The following is a 26,852-nucleotide window of genomic DNA, read 5'->3' on the forward strand; positions in this document are numbered from 1 at the left end:
CCAACAGATAACACTAATAGTAGGACTCTAGCGTTGATGTGTATATATATATATATATTTTTTTTTTTTTCACCAGAGGTCAGGCCAACAATTGTTATAGCGGTTGGTCAGTGTCTTTAACAAACCAGTTTGATTGTAGTGTAGCTTGTTTCCTGTGTATAGTTGTATGCTCCAGAAGATGACCTTGACATAAAGGTCGAAACGTCGAATGTAGATTTTAGTTATATTAAACTAAAGTTTTTATTCAAACACGGTAGTTGTCTCCATAATTTTCAAAAATGCATATGAGACACTCTTTACCCAGATCAGCAAAAATAACTTTAAACTTAATTAATAAAATATAAAATGCTAACAGCAATATCAAATAGGAAACAAGAGGTGAACAAAATTCTTGAAAATGTAAGCCACTCACCTTGAAGATATTGTCTTCATCCAGTCTCTGGGAGAACTCCCTAATTCGCTGTTCTTCTTTCCACTATCATCATTGAAGTTCTGGGTTGCTAAAGAATGTTCCATAGTTATGCCGTTTGCACGTGGTAATGGTAAAGGAGGAGGAGGTGGTAAAGGGGGAGGAGGTGGTGGCGGTGGTGTTGGTGGCGAATCGTGGAAGTCTGGTGGATCTGGAAAGCTGATAGTTGTGGGAACTTCTTGTAGTTTAGAATTTCTGGTAGTCATATTTCCATATGCATCGGGTAGTCTGCTCGCGTCGGTGATTATTCTTTCCTTCTGTAATGCAAAATACATTTAAATACATTTCACAATACGTTTAAGCGATTTTTTGAATGCTGCAATTTCATATTTTAATTTAATAGTTTCATAAAAATGTCTTCATTTTTGGTCGGGTTCTAAATTTGTTTTCATATCCGTTCGAGAAATATTTCGCCAGTTAAGCTTTGTCTAATCACAACATAGAGTGCATCACCAAAAACGCCAAAGCTTTTGCCTCAGCTTATTTAAGGTACAAACAGCAGTTTTACAGTATACTCTTTTAATTCGATATCTTAATTGCTTGTTGTCAAGACATGAAAGTCGTAAATAGATGTCATGATCTCGTAAATAATTATCAAAACACTTTAAGTTGTCAGAATTCTCATAGTCGTGAGTGCTCTTCAGGCATTTATTCTTATTTTGCACATAGTGTAACTGAAATTTTATATTTAATCGGTTTCGGTCAGAACTTGAAGCAGTTCTTTCTCTCGCTTCTCAATATGGAAACATGAGCATTTCACAGATTTGATATAATGTAATTATATTTGAAATTCCAGGAAAGAAATTAAGCTTTCCTGAACACAGTCAGGTTAAGATGCTGGTATCGTTACAATCAAAGTAATATTGCTGAATCTTACCTTCTGTGACTGGGCAGGAATTATGATGTAAAAATATGGTGTAGAATTACAAGTGGTACAAGAGAGTATTTATTGGAATGATACTATGAAACATAATTCACATTCATTGCAAAAGAAAAAATATATACGAGTATATATATGAAGTTCTTGGTTACTAGTGTCTATAGAATTTTAATATCTATCATAATTTGCAAATACGGACATTATTTATAGCTTTACATGATACTCCTCATTTATCAACTGTGTTGATAAATGAGGAGTATCATGTAAAGTCTACTTAGAAAATACCGAAGATACGGAAATTTTAGTCAATCTTAGTCATTATCAGCTTCAAATTATTGTGATGCTGTTTGTGATATAATGTGATTTAATATTACAATATATTTCCCTTACTTAATTTATCCGTTTTTTTTCCCGAGATTGCTTGTGTGACAAGCCATTTGTGTCATAATTTTAAGCACTTAAATATATCAGACATAAACACTTCTGAATTATTTAATTGTTAAAATAAACAAGTAAAAGAACTTTCATTTAATTACCAATTCAAAGTATAATATATATAGATAGATAGATAGCTAGATTGTGTTTCAATTTATGTGCGCACAGGGCACTATTACACTTACTGTTTTTATTGCTGTTTTTAACTTGCAGAGAATCTTTGTTCTTTTCACTTTTTAATGCGATAAATAATAAAGTCATCTAGAGTGATAATGATCTCGGTTCTCTACTAAATGGGTGCAGCAGAGGAGTGGTGAACACGCTTCGCAAGCTACTAATCCTATAGTAATAGGAAACTTGACCTTAAATGCGAATATCGTCATATACAGCGGAAGTGCGTTTATTCTTTATAAATAGCATTCGGAATTTGAAAGAGGAGATACGTATTAAAAAGAGAAATTATTTATTCGGTGCTTAGCAAAGAAATTAAATTTATTATTTCTTAATTACGCGAAGTAAACTAACGTTTGTACTAAGAAACTGAAGTCTATGAGAGTGATAGCATTATGACAACTTTCAGGACCACCACACAGTACGAGATTCTTTAGCATTGTCCTTGTATAATGCTAGTCAGAAGATACAATCTGAATGGAGAAATAGGAGTGACTTCTAGTAGCCATACTGCATTTAGCTGTCATAACATTTCATTATCACTGTAACGTTTTTACGTCACTTATGTAGTTTATTCTCTAGCATTTCGCTTCAAATTAAATGAAACACTTTTAGAGATCATTTGATATGTTCTATATATAACAGTTACTTTCAAGCAGGTATGCTAGTACCAAAATTTAAATATTCAACGGTTTATGGAAGACTGCCGCTTAAATGTTTTATTTCAGATTTCAAGTGGAAATATTGAAACGTAGAAATTTTCTTATACATATATAACTGTACTGATAGATAAAAGAATATGGAAATAACCCTAGACAATCATTAAAAGGTTCGTTTTCACTATCACAGCAACTAAATCTAGAGCCATTTTTCACTATGTACTGCAAGCAGTTTATTTATTGCCATTTGCAACTTATAATTTTGCGTCTTTTCGAATCAAAATAGTAAAGGATGCTTTTGGGAGTTCTTTATTCCATTTATAAAGTGAACTTCTTCTTTTTTTATTGAAAGTTCTTTGTTTCTGTTTATGGATATTTAGTACGAAGTTAAAAATTGCATTTGTTACAGTTTCTTCATAAATTTGCCGGCCTGGTTGGTCGAATGAGTAGCCTAGTGATTTCGCTTTCCAGCCGAGAGGCTGTTAGTTCGAATGACACCACCGTAATTAGGGTTTTGTGCATGCCTTTAAGTGGTAGATGAATTTCAACATCCTGTGTGGAAACCAGGAGTAGCTTGCCAAAGTTCCAAGTTTGACTCTAGAATAGGGTTTCCAGAATATTTATTTAGTCCACCAACGGTGCAAATGTAAGATAAGTCTGCAACCTTTCATGAGTGAGATTCACGAAAAAAAAAAGTGCATAAAGTACTTTACAAAACATAACATATGAACACTGTGTGATATGTAGTAAACTGTGTTTACCCATTTGAAAGTGCTTGAAGAAGAAATTTTCCTTCTGCGTACATCACACACACACACACACACACACACACACACACACACACACACACACACACACACACACACACACACACACACACACACACACACACACACACACAGAGAGAGAGAGAGAGAGAGAGAGAGAGAGAGAGAGAGCTCCTCCTCACAGGCGACAAAGGAAGGTGTGAAGAGGAAGTTAGGAAGGATATTTAGACTCATTGAACATAACAAAAGAATATTTACTAAGTAGTAATATTCGTACACAAGTGCCTTCCTGTGACGGAAATGAATCATGCAAGACAATGGTTCCTATACTCGCCTCTTTCTCTTTTTCTCTGAATAGCGCATTTCGAGGTTGTCGCGACATTTTGCTCTTTAATGGAAAGAACTGGATTCGAATTCTCTTTTACTACGCGACAGACGTCTATAAGAGTGTTTCGGTCGAAACTGAGTTAGCTGGACTTATTCGGAGGTAAAAGATTTTTCATTCTTTAAAACAGGTTATTTAAGTTACTTTGAATTACGGCCTATCTTATACTATCACTTTATAGCCTAAGGCTATAAGATGAATGTATTATTTAAAACTCTGCCAGCTTCGATGAGACTGGCTAACTCTCCTTCATATGAAAACAAAAACAAAAAAAAACTTTTATAAAGGTTGTCGTATCCTGGCACGGAATTCCAACTTCGAAAGAGGAAAACGGATCAAAAGAATACACTTAGTTAATGAATATAATATATCATCCACTCAGTCTTCTTTGTTTCAATCATAAAGTCCTTATCCTAAAAAAAAAAAACAACCAACCAGCCAACCTTCTCTCTCTCTCTCTCTCTCTCTCTCTCTCTCTCTCTCTCTCTCTCTTCCCCTCTAGTATTTATATTGAAACGCACTCATTTCATTGATTCATGTGATAGCATCAAGAATGCAGTTAACTGCATTTATCTAACAGAATTATTGTTAGCTTTAATGATTTCTAAATATCTATGAGCATTATACACATACTGTATATATATATATATATATATATTTGTCAGATTTTTTAAGGTATAGTTTTTTTTTTATTTGCTTCTTTCTCATATGTTCTATCTTAAATAACAGGCATGTAGTTTGAACTGAGTTTTTTTTTCACTTTTTTTTAATACATGAAGGATTGTAGACCTGCAGTACATAAGTACCGTGGGTGGGCTAATAAGAGTTAATTACTCCGTAAACCCTGCTGTGAGATTAAACATGGTACTGTTTTATTTTTTTTTTCCCTCGCTACTTTTGGTCCCTAATATTAATTGTTGGGTTGTGATCTCACACCCAACAATGAAATCCACCTACTACCTGAAATGATTTAACAAAATAATCTACACCCAAGGCTAGATTCGAACAGACAGACTTTTGGTTGAAGAACGGAGAAGCTACTCATTCACCCACCAAGGGCGGATGCATATCCTCTTTTTTGGCAGAACGCATAGGAAAAAAATATGAATCAGCTTATATATCTGTATCATCAAGATGATTTTTTCATCTGATTTTTGATCCCCTTTCTCAAAATGAAAACGATAATGATAATGAGTTTAAAATATGCTCTGGTGTCCTATTTACTCAAAAGTATTGTTATTTCCCATAGTTAAGTATTTTTCTATTTGTTTATTCTAAAAAAAAAGATTATGGAGAATTATAAAAGCTTAGGTAGATATGATGCTCATTATATTTTTTTTATTTTGACAATTTTACAACTAACATTTTACAACTGATAAGAATTTATAAACGAATATAAGACAGACACAATTGAATTAGAGATATAATTTACTCTAATTTGAAATAAAAAATTTTAAACAAATTTCTTTGGACTATTTGGAAAGCGAGACCGGTATTAAAGTTGCGAATCCTAATCAGAATCCAGTCAAATATAAAATCGGATTATCTCTGATCAGAATCTTAATAAAGAAAAAGAGGGAAAAAAATCATAGTGAGTGAAATTACGAAAACAAAAATGGCTTAACTTGAACAATTTTCATTTATAAAAATTCAAAAAAAAAAAAAAAAACAGTAAATTGACACTATTTTTGTTTCATTTTGTCGAAATATCTTTTAAACTTTTGGATGGAACTTGTGCATCTCAAAATGTTTCCTGTTCCCCTCTCTTACTATGCTTATATAATATGCAATGAACGATATTCTGGCAGTTCAGCATATTAAATGTTAAATGTCACTAATTCTGAATGTGTTATTATTTGTTAGGTGTTATTATATATATATATATATATATATATATATATATATATATATATATACAGGGTGTTCGGGATAAATTTGACATATTTATAATTAATTATATTTTTCCGTAAGTTACATGTATTAACACACACTTCTCTTCATTTAAAAGTTTGGACCCTTCTTCATTCACATACAAGATGTCAGAAAGGATGGATAGCTGGAACCCACCTGAATCATGGAAGAGAATAACTTGTATCATGATGATTCGTGCCCGCCATCAAAATAAGGATATTACGACTGCTGCCCAATGCTCCCTGAATACAGTAAAAACAATCAGGCATGAACTAGAGACTTGCAATGGTGACTACGAGGATGTAGCAAGAAGAAAGATCCCTAGCAGACGATCTGATTGCGTTCGTACAGCAGAATTCCTCGCAAATCTGCAGGAACAGGTGTTGAAGAACCCTGGCATTGGAATTCGGGCTTTGTTCGTGGAGTTGCTAACTGTAGTCAAGCCCTGGATAACAAGGGTAGGCAATGGTAGGCCGTATGTATGGCAGCAGGATTCGGCCCCTTGCCACACCTCTGGGAAAAGTCAAAAATGGTTGTCTGAAAATTTCTACGACTTCACCAGTCCAAATGTTTGGCCTCCAAACTCCCCAGACCTTAACCCCATGGATTATTTTGTATGGGGCGCAGTTGAAAAAGACACCAATCGCACTTCCAGTAATACAAAAGCCCAGTTAATGGATAAAATTAAAACAGTTTTTGCGGCCCTTCCCAGGGAGACTGTAGCATCAGCTTGTTCGAGGTTCCGAAGCAGAATTGAAGCTGTGATCGATGCTAATGGTGGTTATTTTGAGTAAATCTTGTTGATAGTATTGTAATTAACTCTGCCTGTAATGTTTTTTTGTCAATTCATTAAATTTAATAGATACAAAGAAGATTTTCGTTTTCCTTACGAAACTGTCAAATTTATCCCGAACACCCTGTATATATATATATATATATATATATATATATATATATATATATATATATATATATATATATATATATATATATATATATATAATATATATATATAAATATATATATAATATATATATATATATATAATAAAATATATATATATATATAGTAAACTAGATTCATACCAACAATAAAGAAAGGACGATTACTTGATGGGTCTCTGTTTATCCTTTTAAGGGAAAATATTCAAATTAACTTCTTTTGTGTCAGTATAGCAACATATCAAATCGTAGGTCATAATTCTCGTATTGATGGGCACACAGTCAACTAAACGTCTGCCAGTTTCAATGCCTGCAGTTAATGTTTTCTCGTACAATTAACCAGTATGCACTAAATCAGAAAATTCTGCAGCAAATTTTAAATATATATAATGTGAATATTTTATGTAGAGACTATATAGAGATGATATCTCTAATTTAAATACTAACATTAAATTATTATTCTTGATAAATTTCGTGGCAGTCACATTTTTCCGGAAAATCGAATTAGCTACATTGTTCGATCTAGGCAAAGATGATCGCTGCTTTGAAAGATGAGCATTCATGTTGAGAGAGAGAGAGCGAGAGAGAGAGAGAGAGAGAGAGATTTTTTTTTTGTAAAAAAATAAATAAAGCTTTAGAGACAAATGAAAGAACACAATTCCTTATATACAAATTCTGTTTGTAATTTTCTTAAAAATAAGAAACACAGTGACATTTTCCTAAAATTAAAAAAAAAATTAGAATCATTCTGGGAAAGAAATAGGAACATCGACTAACTATGATGTCTATGTTTCCAGTGTTACTGACGAAATTCTGCTCACTAAGATAGTTTCTCTGTAAAATTTGTAATAGTTTCACTGTCGTGAATATTAGGATGATAAATAAACTTCCCTACTGTTTTATATGCTGTATTATATTTTAAGTGTAGTGTATAAATTTCGGTAAGTTATCTTTAGCCTTTATTTTCTGCAGCTTAATATTAAACCCATTATCCCAAATTTTGAAATGACAAGAATTAACAGTCGCAATGTAGCTTCTTTCCAAATTTTGAGTACACTTGGCATTATGCCAACATATTTTTCATACTTTAATGGAGAAGGTTTTGAAAAACATATCCATTTTGCACGCAACAATTAACCTAATTTTGAGTTGATTATTTAATAATTTAAGTTAGTGTATATGTTTCTTTTTAAGATAAACAACGTCACTAGAAATGATATAATTAAAGATTGAGTATGTCGAGAGATTTTATCACCCAACTGAAATTTCGTGAACTAAGGTCAACAAACTTTAGAGTTAACTAACCACTCGTATTAATGTTAATGTTTCCAAGAAGTACTTTCATATTTAGAAGAAAAAGAAAACTCAACAATTTCTCCTTCTCTCTCTCTCTCTCTCTCTCTCTCTCATTTCTAAATTGCTGTATTAATGCTCTCCTGATTTATGACGCCAAACGTATATCTCACTAAACCCACACAGGAATATTAACTTTTTTTTTTAATTCAGCAAAATGTCCAGTGGAAATAAGTTAAAAATACATTCAGTCAACACATCAAAATAAACCCAAGCAAGTAGTCGAGTGCCGCATTAGGAAATTACGTAATTGAACCATGTTTTCAACGAAAGCTGTAACTGAAAATATTTAACAGGAATTATTTTATAACGCTTGCATAGCGGAAAAGTCGGGGCTTACAATAATCAGTGTGCTATGCCCTCTAAAATAGACATGATTTGGAGGAGGGAAAAATAATTTTTACTGTTATGATTAATTCGATGGAGAATTTTCATTGATATTTGAAAAAGTCAGCAATTATATATTCCTGTTATAAACAAATAATGGTCATAGTAAGCATACAATTAGGCCTGTCATATTATTATATTTTTCATGATAATCCGGCGGCCCATTAAATGTTGTAAACCTATATTTAAATAGACATAATTCAGTCCATCCACGGTATACTACACTGTGAATGTGGGCTGAATTAGTTATAGTTATTTTATGGACAAATATATATATAATATATGTATATATGTGTATGTGTGTATATATATATATATAATATATGTATATATGTGTATGTGTGTATATATATATATATATATAATATATAATATATATATATATATATATATATATATATATATATATATATACCGTTTCACAATAGTTATCTTAAACACACACACACACAAAGAGAAAGAGAGAGAGAGAGATGCGCATTCATAGCATATAGCATTCAAGCCTCTAATTTTAAAGCGATGATCCGCAACATAAACGCTCCACGAATATTCTATCGTTTATCCTCTTTCTACGTTTTCGAAAGCAATTTCGATAATGGTGCGACGTAAGTCGTTAACGTTTTATGCCTGAAATGAACGATAATTGAAATGCATATACATTATGTTTCAAACTTAAACAAACCAGACGCATGGTTTTGGAATGCTGCATTTATTTCGGTTTGTTTGTTTTGGGTTTACGGTGGCCGAAGTAACTTAAGCTATGAGACAAGTTTATTATGTTTGTAAATTACGTGTTCTTCTGGTCGGCTTGCCTGTTTTATGGGATGAAAACGCAGGGTTTCTAGGGGAAGGGGAGACCCTACTATCCCATTTGTGACCTACTAATTCGCTTCAGTTGAAAAGCCTTGATAAAATATGGGATTCTAACCCAGGCCCTCTCAACTAAAGAGTATCTGGAGTATCGGCTGAACTATCTGGAGTACTGCATACTAGTGAAGAGATAAACACGGGTGATAGTCAGGGTGCATAGTAAAATTACTGTAGTCCAGTCAGAATACAATACTGAAAATGGAATATGGTTTAGAAGTAACCGTTTTCTAGAAAAATGTTATCATACACTGCTTATTGGTTTGGATAGTTCATCCGAGATCATCTGTGCTATCATTAAAATATCGAAGCCATTAAAAAAGAAAACTATGAAACAGTCAGGCAGAGTAGCTAAATGGATGCAGGTGGAGGGGGGGGGGTAAAGTTCTGTGTATTCTCTCGATCAACAAGATTTTCTTAATCAGGACTTCTGGGATTCCACAGCTGCAGATGTTTATTCCAGGAGATCTTGCACTGAACTTCAGAGTTTCAGGTTTTCATAAAGGGACTGCTACATATGGATTTTAGAAAGCTCTTCATAAGGTGCAGATACAACGCCCTATGCAATTATTGTATCCCGCAGCGGAATACAATAATGTGGCCCAGCGTAACTTAACAGTGTTCACACCTCGCTGATTGACTAAGCCAAGATATCTGTTTCTGAAAGTAAAATTAACGCCAACTGATTAGTTTCTAGCTCTTAGTTTCCCTTCTTCCGTTATGGAGTCTCGAGAAGGGTTTTAGGTAAGCTTTGGAGTAATATTACCAAAGGTGAAAAGATATCTAGATATCCCCAACACAACTATGCAGATATTTAAATTTAGACAATTTTCTTGGATAACTGCTTTTAGTCGTCAGAGGTCTTTTGATATTATATTAGTCGGAAAACTTGACTGAGGAACACACTGTCATGGGGCTTAAATAGGTATTGTTTGTGGAACTGAATGCGTCCCTCGTTTGAAATAGACTGATTATCCATACTCTAACTGTGGAAATTTAACTCGCATCATTAAACATATTGTTAGTGACTACGCATCTCCTATTTCGGAACTCGTATGGTCAATTTTGAAGTTAACCTTTAAATGTTAATGCGTACTTATAATCCTACTGTTAAACTATAACTTGAATTTTTATATATAGTAACATTTTTTATTACTTTCTATACATGCGAGTAGTTCATTAAAATAAACAGACAGGATAATTAATTCCATTTAGATAATCTGCTGTCATTTTTTTAATATCAATCTCACAAACGAGAAATAGGAAACCTTATATATAGTGCATTAATACTGTGTGTGTGTGTGTGTGTGTGTGTGTGTGTGTGTGTGTGTGTGTGTGTGTGTGTGTGTGTGTGTGTGTGTGTGTGTGTGTGTGTGTGTGTGTGTGTGTGTGTGTGTGGATAGAAAAGCATTTATACAGGAATAATCCATTCAATGTATCACGAACTTGGGATAAACAAAAACAAAATTTGGTGACTTTCAGAGGGCTGTTGGAAATCACTGTGCCCAAATACTTTCACGGGCTTTAGTAGGTGAAAACAGTGTCTGAGGAAGTTTTTCGCCTGAAAACAAGAAAAAATCAGACCTCACTAATAGGATTGTCCTTTAAGAATAAGCTCGGTGTGCTTGTTCTTCAATTTAATCTCTCATAGTAACAGGAAATATCATTTTTAATGCTTGCACATTTTAGATTGATGATCCATTGGCAGAAGGTTGTATGTTCTGAATCAATCAAAAGTCTTGTTAATCCACAGTGATTGTATTGCCAAAGTTTTAACCACCACACATTTCATTTTTAGTTAGTAATGGAGATATTATAATCTCTAGATCCTCTTTGGCTGAGAAGAACAACAACCCTCTGGATGCTGTGTAACCTCGCAAATATTCTAGGAACTCATATCCATCGGTATGTGAACTTATGATGTTTACCCTATGTTCAACAACTGATGGAGTTACCTGGATAATAAGACCACCATTACTACTCTAACTAAAAATATTCGAAGATCTTCAGAGAGGACAACGGTGAGTTCGAACTCATGTCGTGGAACAGCAAAATCTCTATCGCATACTATCGCATCTTGAATAGATGCGATAATATCTATTCAATACGTGGATGTTTGTGCATAGAACTGAATCCACATCCAAGTTGGAGAGAAGAAATGCTATCTCATTTTTACTTTCCAACTTAGGCTGTGTTTAAATTTCACTCTGGTGTGGATGTTGTGCATATATTTTAGATGGCAGACGATTTTCATCGCTCAGTGTGAGACAGCCAAGGACTAATTAAAAAATCTGAGTGAAGTACGATCACGTCTTGATCTTTTTTTTTTTTTTTTGTCATGTAACTATTTTAAAGGGTAGAGATTATCAAACTCATTATTGCATATCAATCCATACCAATCACTGTATAAAGCAAGCATTTAAAGGCCTCATTTGCTTTCGAAATTTGCCCTCTTGTTGAAGACCTGAAGTGGCTTATAAAAATTCTGTGTTTGGTTGTAAAGCATGTTCGGATTATATAAGTAAATATTAATAAATATCAAGCTAAGTAAATATTATCAAAACTATATAAATTAAAAAAGTAAAACAACTGTTTAATTGCTTGTGTTCTTGTAGCTGTTTAACTGTTTTGGAGGAAAACTAACATCCGTATGAGACCAGCTAACTCACCTTCAGTTGAAATGCCCTAAATGTTCTTGGAATCCTAGGCAGAATTCAAACACAAGTCTTGTAATCCAAATGGCATCATAGATACTGAATGAGCTACGAAAGCTCCTTGAAAACGCCAGAGTGAAATTATTTATTAGTGACTAATAGTGAACTTTTTAAGAATCGACAACATCATTTTAAGGCGTATTAGCATAAGTACGTGATTAAAGTTTCTTAAAACAAACACACATTCCGAAAAATTGTTTAAGAGAAGTTCGGAAACCTTGTCTAAGATTTGAAGCTCCTCTCATTGGATATAAACGGTGATCTTAACACGTAAGAGAATAACAATAAAAGCCTAGTTTATGAACAGTAGAGCGTAATGTTTACAAAATAATATTTATAATTCTTCTTTACAATAGACAGTTTTTTTTATTTAAGATGTGACGTAATATAAAGTGATCCTGTTGAATTCCTCATTTCGATGTTAGAAAGAAATTAATTTTATATCGCTAAACTTTAATTTTTGATTATTATTATTATTATGTGCTGATTCTTTCTGTTATATTAATCTTTTAAACATGCACGGTTTATATGTAAAAATGAGAAACTTTTACTTGAAAGTATATTTGTCCAAATATGCAGATTTTCATAAGTTAAATCTGATCAAGGTGGTTAGGTCACCCAGACAATGTGATCAGCCATTTATCTCCCTTCCTTTTACACAAGTGATTATCATTTAGCAACAAATATCGCAAACAAGTGGTGGGATGACTTACCGATTTCTTTGTGTGTGCTGAATTCTCCTCACTTCCATAAACTGGCCAGCTTTTTACACTCGCCTTTCTTTCCCGCCGTCATCATTACAGAATGAGCCGAGTCCATACAGAATATTCTATTCGTGACGAACATCGCTGATCACTTGTACTAACGTACTTTAGTCCAAGTGGCGTCTGGATGGCGTTTCTTTACATCACACCCTTCTCTGACTTCATAGACTGCGCAGGGGCACGCTTAACATTATGGTTGTCGTGTCCTGTAATCCGTGTAGGTCGCAACTAAATTCCCCCAAACAAGGGAGCCACTGTAGTGCCGTCACCACCCTCCTGCGATCATTAACTGCAGAACATGTGTTGCTGTTTCAAAAGTTTACGGAGGGTTCAATCGCCTTTTCAATTTTTGCCTTTAAAGATGAGGATAATACGAGTGAAATCTTCGCAAACTCTTTTCGTTCGTACTTTGAGCCCTCCTGGAATGACGTCATCCAAAGTTTATACAAATTCCGATAAAAACAACTCAGTAAAGTTAAGGCTTCACTGAGTGGACAGTTGGTCAAGTACGGGACTTACTGATCACTGCAGTAGATAATAATGTACTAACATTCAACTTGGAATAACTGAAAGGCATGCATGCTACACTATAACCTCATTAGAGCAAAAATAAATAAATAAATCCAATCTTTTATGTATTCAGATTATCCTTATTAATTTTCCACTTACAATTCGAACATGCATTTCCGCCTTTCATTACCCCCCCCCTACATTGATGAAGAGAGAGAGAGAGAGAGAGAGAGAGCCTACCTGCTTCCTTCACTGTAAAGAGATGGAAATTAGTTTTCAAAAATAAGGACACGCCTGCCTGTTGTGCAATAAAAGTAGGAAAGGATGGATATAACAATAAAAAAGACCCGCTGGTGTGAAAGTGATTTTTCACGTGTATTTTCCTTGCAGATGGTTTTGTATTTGTGAGATCGCATTCTGCTATTTAAAGGATTTAAATTTCAAAAACTTAATTTTTTTGTTTCATTCTTAATTTACGCTAACGGGAAAAAGGGCAGCTATTCATAAAATAAACTGCAACAAAAAATATTTAATTTGCCGATGTATGTGATGCACGTACATAAATAGTACAACACAATTACAGCTATATGAACATATTTTATGACCCTTTTAACTTTCGACTATGGTTTCATTGGAATAAGATCGAATTCTGCTAAATATCTTGTTTTCTGTCAGAAAAAAAAAAGAATAATTATAAATTTATAATGAAGGAAAAATTAAAAAAAAAGCTTTTTTTCCAACTTTTAAGTCTAATTTCACTGTTCAGCCAAATGGGAAAATTATAGAGACATCATTTTGTAGCATCATCATTGATGATGCTACAATATGTCGTGTAGAAGTGTATTGTATTAACTGATTATAAAATTATTCCTTAGAGTGAATAATATTTTTATACATGAACATACACACGTCTTGAATTGTTTGAAAATTGCGTATTTGTATACCCCAATAATTTGAAATTATCTTATGATAATTACAAATGAATGAGTTATACAAATATCTTTGTACTGAATAATACATATCATTGTACTAAATTAAAAAATTGCTCTGAAACAAATATTGATACACTCTTGATACTGAATTATTCAAAATACAATAGCATTTGAAGTTAATCTGATAAACAACTTAAAGCGATTTGTAGGATTAGATGATAAATGCGACCTGCTATTATCATGTAACACGGCAGAAGAACAGTAAATCTAAAACTAGCTAAACGCGTTTCTAGGTGAGGTAAGGTAGTAAGAAAAAGTGGGAAGTGCGCCAGTAGGTCAAAGGGAAACACCCTAATGAATGCGTACTGAGATATGACTCATTTCATCCTATAACTTACAAAAAAGAAAAGGAATCGAAAACGAAAACATTTAATTAGAAAGAGATATTAAATTCATATCGTTGAATTAATAGTGACTAGCTGTTCCTGTGTGAAAAATTTCGTCTCGAAACCAAAACTCCAAGAGCTTTTTGACTTAAGAAGTATAATAAATCTACAGTCCTCTACATGCGCTGCATACCTAAGGAGCTGTAAGAATTCATATTTAATTAGGTAACACAATTAAAGCATGATATGATGTTCGATAATAATAGTAAATCTCTGTAAATCTTTAGAATCAGAATATGCATTTAAGACCTTTCCAGCTCTGTATGATTAATATGAAGGGTGAAAATGGCTATAGAAAAAAATCACGTTCCCTATTAATATAGAGATTGAACGTATTATTTAACATGTATAGTAGCTTAGTTAAGTTCAGGTAAGATGGTTCGATAACTATTTCATTAACACTAATAAAACTGTTGCCAAAAACAGTGCGGGGCCTTATAACACAACACACACATATGTATATTTTTTTTTTCATTGGCGTTATCATCGATGTTTTATTTATTTTATTTAGCGTATGATGATACGACGGCCGTGAGGCTTCTTTTACGGCGGAAGTACGGCACCATCTCAACCCCCCCCCCTTTTTTTTTTATCCGGGCTCGGGACCGGAATATAACTGACGAATCAGGTCTATGGCTGAGTCTTAAGTATTCCTGACTAATCCATGTGTGTGTTCGGGGCAGGTTTTCCTATTCTGAGGAACGAAAAACCCAAGTTTGAGGTTGAAAAGATCCCTACCTCCGTATGAGACCCGCTAACTCACCTTTCGTCGAAAGAAACCAGATAAAGGTTCCTCAGGTCACGGACGGGAATCGCACCCGGTCTTTCCGACCAAAGAGCTTCGTCTATACCGACTGAGCTAGGGAGAATGGGATATCTGCTGTCGATGTGATGTGTGACAGATATTTTGGAAAAAAAAGCCTTGAAACAAATTATAACTTTTTTTTGTTTATTGAAATTAATTTAATTGATTGTAATGTATTTCGAAGTGCTGAATCGTCAGTAGTCTTCCACCACAAAGGATTTGTTTAAGAATATATACGCTTTTCAAAAGATTTAGAAATATTTTCCTAAACTAATCTGTAATAATAATAATCGCTTTCAACTGTGTCTGCATCTCTTATTTCGTTTATTATGAAACCATTTAAAATTCAGAAGTAGTAAACATTTCGGAAAAGTAAAAGTATGGTATAATTACAAGTACTGAGCAGCAATACATTATTCCACATTACTGTTGCATGCCTTATAAAGGTAGATTGATTCATAGGATTTAAAGAAATTGCTAGTCTATGTTTTTTTTTTTTTCGGAGTGATGATGAATCGATGAAATCCAAAAGATTCTCTGCATGTGAGTCACCTATTCGTGGTGGATATAACCTCCCGGTGATAGTGCCACCCCCCACCCCTCATTTTCTTCCTTTCTGCATTTTTTTTCTTGTATTTCTTCTATTCTTAGCTCCGCTTCTGAGTCATTTTTGCTTTCCTTTTATCCAGTCCATTTTCACTGGGATTCAACTCATGTTGCTCTGTTTACCTTGTGGTGTGATCTGTAGACATGAAATGGCGGATCCTGATGGGGGTTAATGCACTACTTAGACCTCTGCTTCAACAAGACCAGCAGTCCCTGATGACTGGGCCAGAATCATTTGGCTATTAGTCTGGCTTGCGAAGGCTTCAGTGTATGGCTTAATGGTGAGTGGGATCTCAGGCGCTGAATCTAAAATCTCCTTGAGTACAAATTCCAGTTTTAAAAAGTGTATATGTTGGACTTGAATTTTTTCTGAAGATACATCTGATGCTCACGAAAACCACAATTGTTTTCCAATAATTCGTGCTACAGATGAAGGGCCTGTGTGGAAAGGGAACACCATTAACATAAACTTAATGAAACACTTGAGTCCCAGATGTTTAACGTCCAATGAGCGACAGTTGTAAGGCACATCCTGATACCTAAGGATGGTAATGGGGTTCCGAGGAAGAATACTTTTGACGCACTACAAATCTGAGATGTCTCGGCTGTCCTTTAAAGCTGTACATCTCCTAATTGGACATACTCAAACTGGCTATCATGGTCCTAACATTTAATTATGAATGCATAATTTGCAAAAGAATATCCAGCCTAGTCCTGACCATACAAAAGCGTAGGATGAAATATAGATGCAACATACCAGGACCAAGCAAAATATCTCGAATCAGGAAGAAAAGAGAAAGCCGATAACTATAACAGCATGAAGTTCACTTTCGCTAAGAGGGTAACTGTAAAAAAAAATACTAAAAGTAATACAAACTCTCATAACTTTCCCACAATTCCATAAACAGCACACCTGACGTTATTATATTAACTATTTCTCCTTAACAGGATTAGCCATTAGGGCATCACTCCAGAAAATTCTAAAAGGATAGCGCTAAATGAGAATCTTCTAGTAAAAAAAAAATAATAAATAAAATAAAATAAAATAAATAATAACTGCAAGAGCATTAGTTAACGAAAACCTTCATATATTTCTATATTGTAGTAAACGAAAACACAGCACATGCCGTAGATGTATCAGATTATGTAATCAGCATTTTTCCAAATGAGCAGATGGACAGTTATCTATTTCTCATAATTAAATGCCAAACACAAGCCAGACAAAGGTAAACCGTAACCGAACGGAAATCGGAAAATATACAAAGACAAAATATTAAGTGAATTCTTAAGTCGACGAAATATTGGTAAGCTCAAGAGCCTTCTTAATCAGTTTCCCGGAATCAACTTGTAATGAAAATTGCCGATTCCTTGGGGAAAGTTCTGCGAGAATATCAGCAGCAGTTGCGTATCCTCCCAAACAACATCGAGAAAAATAGAACTTATTTTTCTTCAAATGGGCAAGAATGGTAGTGTTTTTTTTTTCTTGATAGGATAATGCATTTAGTCATCTTAATTTAAGCATCATATTTGAGAATCAGATAAGGTATACAATTTGCCATTCATGTAGAGAGAACTGGGGCCTCTGAAGCTCAGTTGGTTTCGACGAAGCCTTTTCGTTGGAAACCTAACCTAACTTTATCATCATGCATTACATTCACTTCGTGGATGTAATGCATAATGCATAGTCATTACTTTTCTAGTTTTGCGGTCCAGTTTGTCAAGGTCCTCTTTTGTCGAATCTATTATTCCAGCTGCGTATCGGATCACTGGTATAGCAAGAATTTATTGCTCTAATTGTGTTTAATCCATTTAGTTTTGTTTTCAGAATATTTCTAATTATTTTGGTGTATTCTGCTGCTGCCTGCTGTTTAACTTTCGAGTGGAGAATGTCACTGGCTTCCAATATTCATAGGTATTTATAGTGTTCGTCAGCTGAAATTGCTTTTATATATTTTTCTTGATCGAAATTAAAATTGCTAGTGTCATTAATTTTTTCTCGTTTAATAGATAAAATTGCGCATTTATCTAAACCAAATTTCATTTTGATGTCTTGACTGAAAATACGAACTGTGTTCTGTAAAGAGTATTTGCTGGGCCGATTTTTCATATAACTTCAAGTCATCCATATACAATAGATGGGAAATTTTAATATTACATTTAGGAATTTCATATCCAAGTTTTGTTATGTTCTAGAATCATAGATAAAGGTATCAAAGAAATATTGAAGAGCAATGGTGACGAGGAATCACCTTGGAAAAGTCCACGTTTAATGCTGATATCTCCGAATCGTTCATTATTCACTATTAAAGTTGTTTTCCATGATTTCATAGCAGCAGCCAGAAAGGAACATATGTTTTTGCTAATTCAATATTTGTACTGATTTTAGGATCCAGGAATGTGGGAGGGAATCGAATGCTTTCTTATAGTCTACTCATGCCATGTTTAAGTTAGTTTTTCGTCTTTTTGAATTTCTGAGAATTATTTTATTAATAAGGATCTGGTCTGTTGTTCCGCTGGATTTTTGAAAATTGCCTTTTTTGTTCAATTGGATGAAACTGATTATCTGATAAGTAGTGGTATATGGAATTTGCTATGATTGCAGTGAACAGCTTAAGCATAGCTGATAGGCATGTTATTGGGCGATAGTTACTTGGGTCTGCAACCTTATCCTTATCTTTCATGAAAAGAAAAGTGCGCCCAGATATCATCCAGTCTTCCACTGAGCCTGACTGCAATAAATAATTAAATTGTTCTGCCATTCTATCATGTAGACTGGTTAAATGCTTTAACCAAAATCCATATAGTTCGTCTTTGCCAGGTGCACTCCAGTTTTTTAATTTTCTAACTTGAGCGCTGACCATTTCTTTAATGATAATGCCATTTTGCATTTGTTTTTGTTTCATTTCTGATTCTATTTCCTTAATCCATGAGGCATCTTTATTGTGTTCAATAAGATTATCCAAGATTGTCTTCCAAAATTTAAGTGTTTCTTCTTTTTCTGGTGAATGATTGTTTGTATTTGTTATTATTATTATTATCATTGATCGAAATGATAATAATAATAATTATTATTATTTATAATAATAATTATAATTATTATTATATCATTGATCGAAATGACCGTCATCATCACAAAGTGATGATGACGGTCAACATCACTTTGTGGATGTAATGCATGATACATAGTCATTAATTTTCATAAATTAATTAAACTAAGAATCAGTAATAGAAAAAATTTAAAAAAATTAAAAAATTACAAAAAATTAAAGAATATAAACATAAATGGATGGAACAAGTTCAAAGAATGAAAATATAAAGATTACCAAAACAAGCCTTAAAGTACAAGCCATTAGGAAAAAGAAAAAGCAGGACGTCCTCTTAAACGATTCAACGATGACTGCTAAGGCCGGAACAGGCCACGCTAGGCCTAAATCCTTGATATATGATGATGAAATTATAAATTATAAAATCATAAATTATTATTATTATTATTATTATTATTATTATTATTATTATTATTATTATTATTATTATTATTATTATTATTATTATTATTATTATTCAGGATAGACAAGGGAAATATAATTAATACATGATAAGCTGTAAAATAACGAAAAAAGGCAAGCATGAAAATTGACGGTATAATCAGCAAGAATGTGGGGAGCGATTTTTTTTTGTAGCGAGGAAGTGGAATATGGAAAAGTGTTGAGTGCATTGGTGGTGGATAAATTTAATGAGAAGAATAAACTAACAGCCTTCTCGCGATGAGTGTTGGGATTTCTTTTTCGGATTATTGAAATATTTCTGGTTCCAATGTTTTTAGGAATTTTTTCTATATATTTTTTCATCTTATTCCCGAGTTAGTCGATCTTTTTGGAGCAGGCAAGTAGTTTTATCCCTTCCCGAAACTCGTTTTTTTTTACCTCAACAACTCAGAAAAATTGACCGACCGTAAAACTCTATTATTTCAGACAGTAATATTCTTTAGCGCATAAGATCATGAGATGGCGGCATTTGCTACTGTACTCTCCTCGAATTCTTCAAAATTTTCTGTAGCTATGAACTCAAAAAGGGTTCTGCTCATTCGCTTTGGAGAATAAAAGGCTTTAAAGGATTTATTTATGTATTTTATGTCTCCAAAATCTAGCTGACATCTTCAAAAGACTAAAACCAACTAAATTAGAAAACTATTAACAGAAAAATTCCGAAAGAAAATTTTCATATAAAACTTTTCATATAAAACCTTAATTTGCCTTTCTAGCAATGAAGATTAGATTTAATCGTATTCGATATTTTCTTCAGCGCACTTCATGAAATATGAAGTACATCCAAGGAATGATGACAATGATCATCATGATCATTGAGAAATTATCATTCTTCAATAATGATTTTCGTAATGATATCGTATTTCAAAAGGCTTGTGTAACCCTGCGGAAGTGACGTTTGCATTCATAGCGGTAGTCCATCTGAAGAAATCCGTTCTGAGTTCGAATCTAGTTGCCGATTAGAGGGACTTTTTTCTACCAATTTCTAAGTTAGTCAATCTCTGGCACGAGCAAGCAGGTATGTTCTGGAAACTCGGGTTTTCCGTTCCATAAACTGAAGAAAATCGACCGTGGAACCCACTCTATTTGAGGCACTGCCATATTGCGTGGATTAGGTACCACGAAATTGCGACATTTTTCTGCCTCTCTTTACAGGATATTCCTCTGTTTGGCTACCGGTAGTTAATGAACTATCCTCTAAGTCTCCAAAAGTTAGAGTTAAAACAGTCTCGCCTACTCTCTATAGGGAATTAAAGGCTTCAGCGGATTTTTTATTTATTTATAGAGATGACATAAATGGAAACAAAACATTCAAAACATGAATCATCCTTTGAATATTCAGTATGAAAGTAGTTCGTACTAAAGAAAATTAAAGAATAATGTTTTTCCATGGTCTTGTGCAGTAAGCATTCTGTGCAGTTTCCTTTCATGCGCCCTTAACGCACCATATATGAGTTCCTATTTTTATTGCAGTGGTAACTGTTTTATAGTAATGGTCATTTCGCTATTCGCACTATGAAGAATAATTCACATTTTAGTCGTCGGTCACTGTTGTTCAGTTGTTTGCTTTCTTAATGACAACAAACGTTGAATCTTCACAGTTTATGAAGATTCGGTAATTATTATGTGATTTAAATAACACTGCGTTCAGAAAAAATGATTCTCTGGTTGCCGTACATACAGATGACATTTTTGATGTTTTTATTAAATATTATTAAAAAGGCATTTGATACAGTGACACATAAAAGGCTTTTTGACATTCTAGAAAATATTGATATTAACTATTATGACTTGGAAATTTTAAAGAGATTATATTGGACACAAACAGTATCAGTATGTGTTAATGGAGAGGAAACAGAAGAATTCCCAGTGGAGAGAGGAGTTAGACAAGGATGCAAGTTATCACCATTATTGTTTAACCTTTATAGTGAACAAATGCATAGAGAGTGTAGAAGAAGGAATAAAAATAAATGGATGAATCATTTATAACTTAAGATATGCGGATGATGTAGTGGTGATGGCAGAAAGTGGAAATGAATTATAAAAAATTCTTCAAAGAATTGAAAACTCCTGTAAAGAGTACGGACTAAGGATTAACACAAAGAAGACCAAGATAATGATAATGGGCAGAAAAATAGGAGATAATGTAAAGATAAGATGTGGAGGAAAGATTTTAGAAGAAGTGGAAAGATTTCAATATTTAGGTAGCTGGATCTCAGAGAAAGGAACTTCAGAGTTGGGCATTAGAAATAGAATAGGCAAAGCTAAATCGGCATTTATGGAAATGAAGAGAATTTTAATAAACAAGAATATTAAAATAGGTGTTACAGTTGGAATAGTTAAAGCAACAGTTTGGAGTATTGCAAGTTATGGAAGTGAGTCATGGACACTCAGAAAGAGAGATATGGAAAGAATTAATGCATTGGAAATGTGGTGTTATAGAAAGATAGAAAAGATTAGCTATACAGAGAGAATATCAAATCAAGAAGTTTTAAGAAGAGTTGAGATGGAAAGAACACTGCTCAAGAATATTATGCAAAGAAAGACCAGATTCGCAGGACAACTTCTGAGAGGTTCTTCGGGACACCTGACAAGAACTATATTACAAGGGAAAGTTGAGGGGAAGAGAAGACGTGGAAGACCAACTAGAGAGTGGTTCAGTGACATCGTGGAATGGACTGGTTTAAGAATGACGGAGGCCACAGACCGAGAAAAATGGAGAAGAGCTGCTCATCTGCTACAACCCTCTTGCAAGAGGATGCTACCGGATGACGACGATTATTAAATATCGGTATTTTTTTTTTTAAAGCGAATGTTGAATTTCTAAATCATTCTTAAATTTCTAAGTCATTGATGACTTATTATTCAGATTGGTTAAGAACACTACCATGGCTAATATTTTCCTTAACAATCCGACTGTGAACAAATTCGTAGATTTCAGCCACATTTGGATATTTCAGTGGATCTTCAAATGGCTTCATAGCTATATACAAAAATATGAAGATTAATTTTATGGACACTTTAAATGGGTAACAGACACTTATGAATACATTAACCAAGTATTCGTAAGTGTCGTTATTAATACATAGCTAATGTATTCATGTTTCGTTAAACTACTCTGAAATCACACACTTTCACATTACTTGAAATAGGTCTTAAGAAGAGAAGAGTGAATTATAGCAACTTAACTAAGTAAAAATGTCTTAGTAATGAAATAGAAATTTGTAACAGTTCTGTAACGTTTGTGTAAGTCGCCACTTAAGATATATTGTAAGTTCCAGTTACGATGGATGAGAGCAGCCAATTAATAAACTTGACTTTCTCCTGCGACCTTGATAATGAGGTCACATGACTTTCATCCCACGCTTCCGACTAACAGCTATCTCCCTTCTCTTGTGTTGTGCAGAAATTTGATCTGATATTTTTGCTATATTCCTAGAATCCTCTTGTTTACAGTAACCCATGTGAAACTCTAGACTTCAACTCAGCTTGTCTTGTCTTGTATTAGTGATGCAAATAGATGTAAGATGAAATACCACACACATATTCTGTACTACTGATGAAAAGCAAACCAAAATAAATCACGAAATTTTTTTCACAGGCATTTATGGAAATCTATACCTTCGTCAGCTTATCTTGCTTTAGTAAAGAAAATGGCTGCAACCCCCCCCCCCTCACTGTGTGCAGGGTTTCATCTTGTAGGCGAAATTTCTACACATAGTCTGGGTTATACACTGGTAATGTTTTATGAAACGCTTAGCATTTTTAATTGCACTCGAATCTTAATTGTTAAATTCGTCCTAACAATGATTATGATTCCCGAGTTATAAAGATATTACAATAAATGTTGAAATTTATGAAATTATTAAAGAGAAATCACATCTGTTTGGTTTATATGTGCTCTTAAATTTTATCAAAATTCGATATATCGTCCCAACTCATGTAAAATTCGATTGGGTTGTTTTAAGATTATCAGAGAGAGAGAGAGAGAGAGAGAGAGAGAGACAAGTAAAGCAAAGCTCAGCGTGTTATATATGTGTTGCGGGATTGTTTTCATAACGATTAAGGATTAGCGTAATTTAATTAATAACTGATTGATATTAGACTTAAAGCTTAATTCAGAGAGGGAAGTTCTACTCCAACTTGGATAAACTAAATCCCTATTAGACTCTCTTCCTCTGTGCGTTTTTCCCGCTTCCATTGCAGGGTCCGCGTGTTACATAGATACGACTTTTGTTAGTACAACCCCTACAAGATAAAAATGTTAGTGAAGAAAATAGTTGACAGAAAATGTAACGCTTTCGTTTTTCACCGTTAGGATCAGTAACATATACAATGTTCATTATTAAAGGCTACAGAATTCAAGAATTTAGAAAGTTTCTAAATTTGTTGGTTCTGCAACAAGTTGATATAGTGAGTGTATGTTAGAAAATTCGTTTGTCATTTTTTAAATCAAAAACCCCTCACAATCACAGAAGAATTATATATGTTTGTGCCTAGGCTCTGGTGTATGAATACGCTACTATTTATATTAATGCAATTTTATTATTATTTTATTCTTTCAATTGGGGATCTAGGGAGGCAATAAGTATAAAGTTCGCAAAGCGCTCCTTTCCTACTGTATACTGAAGTGAACTACAAAAATATAGTCGAAGCTGGTTTTATGATTTTGTAAAGACCATAGGATTTGGAGAAAAATTAACATTAACCTCGAGATTGACTAACTCGTGCTGGAGATTAAAAAGAAAAAAAAACGATCAGCAACAAATGAGCATATATTGGCTCTCACCATATGGCCCTCTATATGTAAATCAGATTCTCATTTCATCGCTTAACCTAGTATAGATTGACTTGTGCGAAAAATAGAAGAAACCTATTCTGTTTCTTGTTTTTCACTCTCAACGTTATTATTTTTTTCTATGATTAATAGTTTCTATAAATGCATAAACAATACCAAATATTAATTTGGGTATTGTTTTACTAATTACTTCTATATCATCCGTTTCTTCTCTTCACAGTAAACTTATAATACAGTTAATAACAGTTAACAAAAATAATAAAACTGGATGAATATTGGTCGTTAACTTACTATTTTATAATTGTTATCAAATGTATTAATAATAACATTCCGTGACAATTAGTTATTAATCACTTTTCACTATATTGATATCAACTGCCATGTAGAATTTGTAGTAATGAATTATATAAATTAATAATAATTAACAAAACGAACATAATCAACGATATAATAGTTAGTGATATTAAATATCCCTACTCTTTACATTTGTACAATCATGAATATACTTAATGTATCATTATTCACAATATTAATTGCTAATTATATACTAATTGGTCTTATACGAAGGGAGCAGAGTTTTTTCTGACCGAAATTTTTCATTAGGCAAACTAACCAAAACAATGATTACTACATACTAATCATCCATATATATTAATTGTTTAATCTGTCCTCCATGCATAATATTTAGTATATCTAATTTATTTTTAAACGATATAAACTGTCGTCGTCATCTGCAACCTTTTCTTTGTTGAAGTTCATTCTATATATTCACCATCCTAACCGTAAAAGATGAACTCCGTGTATGAGTATTAACTATGTATGAGATGAACTAGGTGTATGAGTACGAACACGGTGCTAGCTTCTTGTTATGCTTCCATAAGGTCTCACTCAGCTAAATACAGTAGACTCCGATCCGACTGTCCACGTTAAACATTGCATGAACTAACTTGGACACTTCAATTCTCTCTCTCTCTCTCTCTCTCTCTTTCTCTCTCCATCTCTCTCTTGGTAATCGTGGTGATGTAATCCATCTACTACTCTTAACATCCATTAAAATTTGGGTGACCAACATTGAGAGCCGTAATCTAATTCACCCAAGAAGCAACTTATATAAAAGTATCGTAACTTCTTTCCTCCTGCAAGTGAAGCTGCATTTAATTAAATTAATAATCGTTTTGTCTTTATCAATTGTATTCCATCATAACTATTGATCCTCAGTTCTTTGTCAATCATAATAATAAATCCCGTAGGTTTTGTAGCTCTTTCTAAATTTACTTTCTTACTGAACTTCATACATTTCATTACCCTACATTCAAATTTAATGTCCACTCTCTCCTGTCCAGTTTAGATTCTTTTATGATCTAATTTTAATGTTAAATTTTAATTTCACTTTTCATCTCTAGTTCTCCAGACTTTTGAAATTAAATTATTCTGAAAAATATTGCAGTCATTCATCTGAATTATTACTCTATCCAGGCTTGACTTCATGAACCGAGAGAGAGAGAGATTAATGTAGAGTAATCTCTTCCTTGACTCGACTCTACTGAATCACCAAATGATAGTTATTAATTGTCAGATTTTTAAAATATCTGACAACTAATATAAAGTGACAAATGAAGAAGAAAAAAAAAAGAAAACAGTTTTTCTCCTGTATTGCGTCAGCATTCATGTTACACCTCGACCTGTGTTATCCCAACTTCAATGTCATCTTAGTCTGTATTCGCGAAGTAATTTTTAAATAAAACTAAAATAGAAAATAAAATTAACAAAACATAGAATTTTAAGGCAGTTTAATTTCAAATCTTATTTTATCGACAATATTTTTATGGGTATATTGAAAAGTTACCGAAATACAATTCTCTGTTCGTAGATCTCAAATGCCTTAGGAGAGCACTAGCACCTATAGAATAATACGCCTCTGATTGTAGATGTTTAAAAAATACTAACCTTAACACCAAATGCGGTGTAGTATCTTAGTATCATAACTTAAAGAAGCTAATTATATTAAGACGCCGAATGGTCAAGGCGCTGTATTGATTGACGACACTGTGGTCAGATTATCGTTTTGAGTCAATATCTACAATTCTCAGTACAGTTTGCTTTTGCCATAATAACGACAAAGTCCCGAATCCACAGAAAACGGGAAAATGCAAATATTATTCGATCCTCTTTCTTTTGCAAGTGTTGCTTAATATTTGAATTACTTTATTATAGAGAACTTCTTCCCCCCCTTAATTTAAAAAAAATGACATAATTTAATTAAATTACAAGTCGTTTAATTAGAGATACCTGTGTATACACTTCGTAATTTCAAACTAAAAGAAACTAGGAGAAAGACTGTAGGTTCAATTTTATCAGTTTATTCAATTCTGATTAATGTTGGAATTACTTTAGTATTTATGAAAGAATTAAACCAAGTACCAGTAAAAAAAAAAATTAAAAAATATAAATACAAATGGATGGAACACGTTCAAAGAATGAAAACAGAAAGATTACTAAAAACAAGC

General features: G+C 33.3%; 1 protein-coding gene across 3 annotated transcripts in view; it reads right to left on the reverse strand.

Moving 5' to 3' along the window:
- The window catches only part of LOC150100280 (proton channel OtopLc-like), a 117,795-nt gene that overhangs the window by 59,760 nt on the left and 31,183 nt on the right, over positions 1-26,852 (reverse strand). The window contains exons 1-2 of one of the 3 annotated variants that reach the window (XM_090402829.1): positions 12,653-13,243; positions 413-726 (exon numbers count right to left, since the gene is read on the reverse strand). In XM_090402829.1, coding sequence (XP_090258955.1) covers positions 413-675 — 263 coding nt within the window. In that variant the 5' untranslated portion in view covers positions 676-726; positions 12,653-13,243. Of the gene's footprint in view, positions 1-412; positions 727-12,652; positions 13,244-26,852 lie in introns of those variants that run through there. The other 2 variants (XM_090402830.1, XM_090402831.1) reach the window with 2 other exon arrangements.

The sequence above is a fragment of the Typopeltis vanoorti genome, chromosome 13, assembly GCF_054136105.1.
Source record: "Typopeltis vanoorti isolate ZY-2024b chromosome 13, IOZ_Tvanoo_1.0, whole genome shotgun sequence".
Classification (NCBI taxonomy): Eukaryota; Metazoa; Arthropoda; class Arachnida; order Uropygi; family Thelyphonidae; genus Typopeltis; species Typopeltis vanoorti.